The 9531-nt window shown below is 40.5% G+C and overlaps 1 protein-coding gene across 1 annotated transcript in view; it reads right to left on the bottom strand.

Moving 5' to 3' along the window:
* PCCA (propionyl-CoA carboxylase subunit alpha) overlaps positions 1–9531 on the bottom strand; it is a 427069-nt gene that overhangs the window by 138833 nt on the left and 278705 nt on the right. The window contains exon 19 of the mRNA XM_004704279.2: positions 1372–1474. Coding sequence (XP_004704336.1) covers positions 1372–1474 — 103 coding nt within the window. The remainder of the gene's footprint in view (positions 1–1371; positions 1475–9531) is intronic.

Here is a 9531-nt window from a genome sequence, read left to right as displayed (position 1 = left end):
TATATATATACTACATATACATATATATATACCCATATCCATAGGTTCATAATGAAAATACAAAGGCCTACTAGCTAAAATAACATCCCTTTATGACATTTTTCTTCTAATTTAAAATAATAGATTTTAAACATACTTATTCTTTTTTTTTCAACTTCAAATTTACTTTAATGATATGTACAGGAAGGAGTTAACAAATTACAATTAAAATGGAATTAATTCTGTTAATTCCACATAACTTAAAATCATGCAACACTGCATGGTAAAAAAAAAGCTTTCATTCATACACAAAAAAGTATTATTTGAGTTTGTAGTATCTTGAAATTTTTGACATAAGTATTTTTCAAAAGATATTTTCTAAAAATGTAAAGGCCTGATTAATCAGTCAGTGCATTAGGAAATATAATAAACATTATTATTATTAGTCAAGTTACAAGCAGTTAGTTTTAAAATTCCAACAAGTACAGGATTGAATGTATTCTCATGAAATAAATGTTGGTTAAGAGAGCAGTTTTGAAAAAGATCTCATAATGTAGCTAAGTTATTGATTTCATCATTTCATCCTGTATAAATCAAGTCATTTATTCAGTTAAAGAAAATATGCCCACTCTTTCTCATATTCATAAATAAGTAGCTGTAGTAGACATACTTATTCTACAGTACAAATCTGACTGTGAAATTACTGACTATGGACGAGAATTCACACTGAGGACGTTTTGTCACAGACACTATCCAAGGAGCTTGATTCTTAGGAAGGGAAAGAACGTCTCAGGAATCGTTTACAACATGAACTCTGAAGCTCATGCTGTATGAAGTGTCAGACGGCTTGCTTTCAAGCAACAGGTAACACCACAGCTACGAATCATTTGAAACTTTACGTAAAAATGCTATTCGTGAGAACAAGGAGCTACTGTGACATGGCAGTTAAAGCATGTGATGGCTAACTGGAAGGTCAGCAGTTCAAACCCCCCATCTGCTCCATGGGAGAGCGATGTGGCTGTCTGCCTCCATAAAATCTTGCAAATGCTATGGGCAGTTCTACTCTGTCCTACAGGGTCAGCAAGGGTAGGAATTGACTCGACAGCTGTACATTTGATTCCTGATAACAGAGATCAATGATTTACGTTATCAATATCACAAAGAGAAAAATAAATCAGGTATGAGGAAATGGGTTTAGAACATAGCTAAATCTAGAAATGTATTTCTTAATTAGCCAAAGAGATTAAAAAGTTCCACTTCCATCGTTCCCTAAAGAAGGTGAAACTAGTATACATCTGTGCTAGATTAAAAGCGGAGTCACTGAACAGGTTCAGAATAATTTCAAATATTCATACATAATTTTAAAATTAACAAAAAAGAAATCAAACTCACAGAGAATGTTGACCCACTGTTGGATGCTGTGACAATATGGATTTCATTGTCCAATTTAATTGACAGTTCCCATTTAGTCCGTTGTGGCTTAATAACTGGCATTCTGAAACAGAAAGAAAAAAAAGTTAATAATCGTACCATTCTCTCTGAGCAAAATAATTTTTCTCTGACATTACTTTAAGTATATAAAGTAAAAATTGCCAAAGACCCTGATATGAAATTTTATTCGAAAAATTTCTAGATTGAGAAAAAAAGTGTTTTAGACTTAAACCAGAGAAACCAAAGAAATACAAATACTCCAAAGATCATACAAGTCATTTGGGGAAACTTCGGCACCACGGTATATTTGCTGTGCCATCGTCTTTTCTGTGAAGTCACGTGGGTTGGCTGTGACAAATCTTCCCAAGTCAACCTCCCCTGGAGCAATATTAATTTATTTCCAAGATGTGCTTACTGTTTAAGGCAATTTTTACAATTATGCTACAACAAACAGCTATGCTATACCTTAAACTGCAGAGCTATAAAATAGCTGATTTTGCATAATTTTTGCCTGGAGAATTATTTTGGTTTTATTTTGTGCTTCATTGTAGATGAGATTAAGTATAAATTGAAGAATGAACCTCTATGTTCATTCTTGTAAAATAATCTGGAAGCATTCCTTCATGATTTCAATTTGCACAGAAGAAAAAAATCACCTTAGTATATTATCTAGAACATAAATGAATTAAAATATTGATTTGTTCAGTGCTTGGCTGCAAACCAAAAGGTCGGCAGTTCAAATCCACCAGCCCCTTTGAAGGAGAAAGTTGAGGCAGTCTGCTTCCATACAGTTACAACCTTGTAAACCCTAAAAGGCAGTGGTTCAACTCGCCTAACAGGCTTACTACACGAAGGAACTGACTCAATGGCACTGGGTTTTTAGGTTATGCAATAGGATGAAAAGATCACAATTTTGTTAAACAGTAAAAAAAAATTAACTAAGTGCCTTAATAGTTCAGCAATAGTTGCAAAGTGTTTCCTGTTAAGTTTCCGGACAACAACAAGAAGTAGACATGGAGAACTTATATATTCTTTACATCTTTTCTAATTCCAGTTTTAACCATCATCTAAAATTAAAAATGACCCCATAACTTTAAATATTGCTTGTTTACCTATTTTATGATCAGTGATAAACATTACTATTTTTATCCATATCCTAGCCCAGGGGTCCTCAAACTAGGGCCCGCAGGCCACAGGTGGCCCGCTTAGGACATTTATCCAGCCCGCCGGGTGTTTTTGCCATGTTTTGTTTTTTACTTCAAAATAAGATATGTGCAGTGTGCATAGGAATTTGTTCATAGTTTTTTTTTAAACTATAGTCTGCCCTCCAACGGGTCTGATGGACAGTGAACTGGCCCCCTGTTTAAAAAGTTTGAGGACCCCTGTTCTAGCCTAAGTCTAAAAAATTTTATAGGTCATATTTTAATTTCAACTAAAAAAATCAAATAAAAAGGATCCTCTGAATATTCAATTAAATCAGTTACAGAAACTGTGACTAAATCATGATCACCTCTACACAGAAAAATGTCTGTAAGTCTCATGGAGGATGGTTAATAATTTAGGTGAATATTTGTATTCAACCTATAGCTTTTATCTATTTTCTGATGATGAAGGCAGGTTCTTGATGGCCATTAAAGAAGAAATGAACAGTACATCAACAATCGTGCACATTGTACACATTGTACACACAGGCATGAAAGTCATTCGTGAGAAAGTGGAGAGGGTGTTTCTGTTGTTTTTCAGAAAAACGTGCTTTACATACATGAGAGCTTGAAACAAGAGGGGGGAATGGGGCAGCTGGGCGAGAAGAGAAGGCATGTAAGGAGAGGAGGAGAGGAGATTGCTGCTGTACCCCACCTACACATCGATTTCAGCACCATTTCCACAGGACCTGTACTTGTGGCCACGTTTGTCTCCCCACTGGCATGTGAGCTCCTAAGATCAAGAGCTTGTCATATCTGTTTTATAGCCTTGTAGCACCGAGCACCCGATCGAAGCCATGGTATTTTCAATTGCCTCATAGGCAGGTGAAAATGGAATATTGAAGAATTTGGATTATGGTGCTGACACAAATAGAGACTGAATAAAGAATCAAAAACTGCTGAAAGGGCAAACCAATCTGTCTTGGAAGGAGTGCAGCCAGGATGTCCCTCAAAAGCAAGGGTGACACGACTGTCTCATGTACGTTGGACACATTAAGAGGAGAGTTCAGTCCTTGGCTCACAGTGACCCTACAGGACAGGCTAGTAACTGCCCTAGTGAGTTTCCTATCCTGTAACTCTTTTTTTCTAAATCATCTTATTGGGAGCTCATACAACTCTTATCACAATCCACATATCTATCCATTGTATGTCGAGCACATCTGTACATTTGTTTCCATCAGCATTCTCAAAACGTTTGCTTTCTACTTGAGCCCTTGGTATCAGCTCCTTATTTTTTTCACCTCCCTCGCCACTCCCCCCCCTCATGAACCCTTGATAATTTAAAAATTATTATTATTTTGTCATCTTACACTGTCCAACGTCTCCCTTCACCCACTTTTCTGTTGTCCATTCCCCAGGGAGGAGGTTATATGTAGATCCTTATAATCCGTTCCCCCTTTCTACCCCACCTCCCCTCCACCCTCCGGTATCATCACTCTCAGCACTGGTCCTGAAGAGATCATCTGTGCTGGATTCCCTGTGTTTCCAGTTCCTATCTGTACCAGTGTACATCCTCTGGTCTAGCCGGATTTGTAAGGTAGAATTGGGATCATGCTAGTGGGGGCGGGTGTGTGTGTGTGTGTGTGTGTGTGTGTGTGTGTGTGTGTGTAGCATTTAAAAGCTAGAGAAAAGTTGTATGTTTCTTTGCTACACTGCACCGACTGGTTCGTCTCCTCCTTGCAACCCTTCTGTAAGGGGACGTCCAGTTGCCTACAGATGGGCTGTGGGTGCCCACTCTGTACTCCCCCTCATTCACAATGATATGATTTTTTTTGTCTGATCAGGCTTTGATGCCTGATATCTGATCCTATCGACACCTCCTAATCACACAGGCTGGTGTGCTTCTTCCATGTGGGCTTCGTTGCTTCTAGGCTAGATGGCCGCTTGTTTACCTTCAAACCTTTAAGATCCCAGACGCTATATCTTTTGATAGCCGGGAACCATCAGCTTTTTTCACCACATTTGCCTGCAGCGATTGTGTCGGTTAGGTGAGCATCATGGAATGCCAATTGGATAGAACAAAGTGTTCTTGCATTGAGGGTGCACTTGAGTGGAGGCCCAATGTTCCTCTGCTACCTTAATACTAAACCTATAAATATATGCATGTAGATCTATTTCCCCAGCATCATAAATATATTTACATATGTACATGGCTGTATTTAGACCTCTAAAATGCCCTTTGCCTCCTAGTTCTTTCCTCTATTTCCTTTTACTTTCCTCCAGTCCCACTATCATGCTCAGCCTTCATTTGGGTTTCAGTAATTCCTCTCAATTACATTGCCTTTGATAAATCCCTACCAGGCCTCTTACACCCTCCTTGCCACTGAGTTTTGATCACTTGTTGTTCCCCTGTCCCTGGGTTGGTCAACACCATCTCCTTTCCCCCACCTTCCCTTCTCCCATGTGCCCCCGAAACCATCGGTCCCATTGCTTTCTTCTCCAGACTATTCATCTGGCCTATCTTATCTAGATAGACCTGCAGGGATAATAATATGCGCCCCCCAAAAAAGACATAGCAAAACAAAGCGACAAAACGATGACAACTGAAAACAGTGCCATTTTTTTAAAAATTAAAAAAATTTAAACCTGCAAATAGTTCAAGGTCTGTTTATTGACCTCTAAGCGTGTCCTCCAGTTGAATCCGATGGGGTGCCATGCCCTGGCCCCAAAGTCTATCCTTGACACTCCCTCAGGACCACCTGCTCTGCTTCCCCTGCTGCTCTACTGCACACCTTTAGTGTATTGCCTCAGTGTGGTGGGGTCAGACCTGGCGCAATCCTGACAACTCCTTACAAATCCTGTAACTCCTTACAGCAGTAGAAAGCCTCATCTTTCTTCCTCAGGGCAGTTGGTGGTTTTGAACTGCTACCCTTGCAGTTAACTATCTAATGCATAACAACAATGCCACCAGAGTGCCTTTTATAAAATAGAAAACCTTATACATGGTAAAGAAGAAGGACTGCAAAATAGAGGAAATTTCTCAATGAGAGATGAGATGGACTGACAAAGTGGCTGCAACAATAGGTTCAACCATAGTAACTGAGGTTGGCACAGGACTGGGCAGTGTTTTGTTCTGTTGTGCATAGGATTATATGAAAACAGAAATAACCTCACAACCAGATTACTCGGCCACATGAATTGTTTCAATCTTTGCTATCCACTCTTTGTGTTCAAAATCAGACAATAGTTCTCTACTTTCCAGAAAGGTAAATCTTAATCAACCAACCTAGCTAGCATTCAAGTCCCTTAAGTATAAAGCTTCCTATTTTCTATTTTTACTTCTGATTATTTTCAGACCTTGTATTTCTGGTAAAGCCAAGCCCTTAAAATTGCTTCTCAAACCAAGTCAACCTAATCTGAGGAGAACACAACTAAGCACTCTCACTGCCCTTGAGTCAATTCTGACTCACCGCGACCCTAGAAGACAGGGCAGAACTTTCCCTGTGGGTTCCCCAGGCTGTAACTATTTTTTTTAATCATTTTACTGGGGGCTCGTACAACTCATATCATAATCCATCCACCCATCCATTGTGTCAAGCACATTTGTACATTTGTTCACGCTGTAACTCTTTACAGGAATAGAAACCCTCATCCTTCTCCTACAGAGTGGCTGATAGTTTCGAACGACTGACCTTGCAGTTAGCAGCTCAACATGTAACTCACTATGCCCATGAGGGATAAAAGTTTCTAGATGATACAAAATTCAGCTCTATCACAGTGCAGGAATTGCGTCCAGTCTGAACCCCCCACACCAGGGCATAACACAAAGGGAGCTCAACAGAGCAGCAAGGGGAGCAAAGCAACAACGTCCCCAAGGAATTCTGAAAATAGACTTCAGACTCAGGGGGCAGGGCTTGGCACTGCATCAGACCCGATCGGAAAATATTCGTAAGAGTCAACAGACAGACCTGGAACTATTCCTAAATTTTTTTTTCATGTCTATCTATATAGGCAGGATAAATAATCCTGTTTAGAAAACAACAGACCGATGGTTCTTGGGGGACAGGGGAGAGGAGGAGGTGCAGGACAAGGAGGAGGGAGCCAATAAACTCAGGGGCAAGGGAACAACAAGAGATCTAAAATCGATAGACAGGAGGGCATAGAATGCTGGGTGGGGTTCAATCAAGTGCAATGTAGTCAAGAGGAAGTACAGAGAGCCTAATGAAGGTCAACATGATAGTGAGACAGGAGGAAAGTTAAAGGAAATAAAGAAAAGAACTAGGAGGAAAAAGACATTTATAGAGGTATATACACATAGGCATGTACATATGTAAATATATTAATATTTAATGATAGGGATATAGGTCTACGCACCTATATATATTTATAGCAGATGGACATTGGGCCTCTACCAAAGTCCTCACTCAATGCAAGAACACTTTGTTCTATTAACCTGGCATTCTGTGGTGCTCACCTTTCCGACATGATCACTGAAGACAAAATGGGTGCATAAGTTAACGTGCTGAAGAAAACTGATGGTGCCTGGCTATTACAAGGCTTGAAGTTAAATAAGCAGCCATCTAGCAGGGAAGCAACAAAGCCCACATGGAAGAAGCACACCAACCCCTGTGATCATGAGGTGTCAATGAGATCAGGCATCAGAAGACCCCAAACAAACAACCATTTTGATGCAAACGAGGGGGTTCGAAGTGGAAACCCAAAGCCCATCTATAGACAATTGGCCATCCCCTCACAGAAAGGTCATAAGGAAGGGACAAGCCAGCCAGAGTGCAGTATAGCACCAACAAAACACACAACATTCCCCTAGTTCTTCATGCCTCCCTACCGTCACCCCCTACTATCATGACCCCAGTTCTATCTTACCAATCTGCCTGGACCAGAGCATGTACACTGGTACAGATAAAAGCTCTCAACCCTTGGAATCCAGGACAGATAAATCCTCAGGAACAGTAATGGGAGTAGCGATGCCATGAGGGTAGGGGGAAGGTGGGGGGGGAGAAAGGGGGAACCGATCTAAATGATCGACATATAACCTACCCACCTCTTCAAGGGGGATGAACAACAGAAAGGTGGGTGAAGGGAGACAATGGACAGTGTAAAATATGAAAATAATAATAATTTATAAATTATCAAGGTTTCACAACAGAGGAGGGTGGGAAGGGTGGGGGGCAGGAAAAAGGAGCTGATACCAAGGCTTCAAGTAGAAAGAAAATGCCTTGGAAATTATGATGGCAACAAATGTACAAATGTGCTTGATACAACTGATGTATGGATTGTTATAAGAGCTGTAAGGACCCCCAACAAAATGATTTAAAAAAAAAAAAAAAAAAAGATGAATATGAAAAAAAATCAGCTCTGTCATTTATCACTCAGACTGTTAGGAAAATTTTTAAACTTGCATCTTTGTGTATAGAACTAAGAAAATAATACTATCTGCATTACAGGGATGTTGAGGATTTAGCATGTTACCCTCGAGCTGACTGCCTCAGAGTCATGCTGTGGGGCGGCACAGTGCGTAAGGCTCCGAAAGCGCAACAGCTGCAACCACCGGTCTTTGAGCAGGAGACAGCTGGGGCCCTCTGCGTCCATAGACGCAGCCTTTGAAATCCTCTAGGGCAGCTCTACTTTGCCTGACAGCGTCATTACGAGTTGGAATTGACTCAAGGGCAATGGGCTTGAGTTTTTTGCTTGTAATCGAGGACTAAATAATACATTTAAGTGTTAACTTTTATTATTCCTACAATAAAAGCTCTATATCTAGGCCTATATCCTATTTCCTTCTTACCTGAAATTGCTTCATTTAAGAAAACTTTCAATTTCATCTTCTCTCTGCTTCTTGGGGAGGGGTGGGGGAGGACACTGCTTCCTTATACATTATTTGCTAGATATAATAATACACATTTCATCGCCCTCCATTCCACTTAACCAATAGTGTATGCTATATTGCTTTTCAAAATGCCATGACCCTATTGAGGCAATTCTTTGAGGTGACCAATGGGATAATTTTCAGTTATGTCACAGAGGAGTCCGGAAGTTGCTGACCCTGACATCCTGTTCCAACTCAAAATTCATTCCCCCCAATAGCAATTTGGCAGATGGTGGGGAGATGTCGTTGCTGCTCTGAAGAACTGAGCTACAATTTGTTTTCCCGCTGTTTATTTTGATGTGCGTCTGTTTCAGACACACTGCACCCGCTCCATGAGGGACCACGTGTAAAAAGTACAGGCTTTGGAGTGCAAACACTGACTTAAATCTCAGCCCATTTTCCGGCTGAAATTGGACCTGAGAACTCATTGAAGCCCTTGGAGCCAAACTTCCACACCTCTCAAATGGCGATTAGTGCAGAGGTGAGTAGGCTGTGGTCAGCTATTGGTTTCTTTGAGCACACAATCCCTGACGTGACACTTCTAACAATATCCTCTCAGGTGATAAGATAACAAGTGATGGAAAAGAGACTTCTGGGAAAGCAAGACCTTGGGCTACTTAGGAAAGACAGAGTACAGTGCCTTTTCGGCAGCTTCACTCTTGTACAAACAAAATTGGCCCAGATTCATTCCAGTTTTAGATTCTATTAAGTTTGAAAGCACTTCTTTCTTTGAAAAAACTGAATGAGATCGGGAGCTCTAACAGGTAATGAGTATATATAGATTAATTTTGTAATATGTCAACTATAAAGATATTATAGCTTCATAATATTTTTACAGTTGCATAAACATAGGCCTAAAATAGTGCTGGTGGAGGAGGCCCCATAGAGTAGTGGGTATGAGATGGGCTGCTAACTGCAAGGTCAGCAGTTAAAACCACCAGAGGCACTATGGAGGGAAGAGGATGCTTTCTACTCCCATTAAGAGTTACAATCTTGGCATCCCCTCACTGACCCATGGTACTATGGGGGACAGCACTGGAGACACAGTGCAGGAATTGTGCAGGTCTCTCTCTCTCTCTCTCTCACACACAC

This window comes from Echinops telfairi, unplaced genomic scaffold, assembly GCF_000313985.2.
Source record: "Echinops telfairi isolate 266 unplaced genomic scaffold, ASM31398v2 ScPeMD7_7467;HRSCAF=8505_0, whole genome shotgun sequence".
NCBI lineage: Eukaryota > Metazoa > Chordata > Mammalia > Afrosoricida > Tenrecidae > Echinops > Echinops telfairi.
Note: the sequence above shows the minus strand (reverse complement) of the source record. Positions and strands in the feature narration are given on the sequence as shown.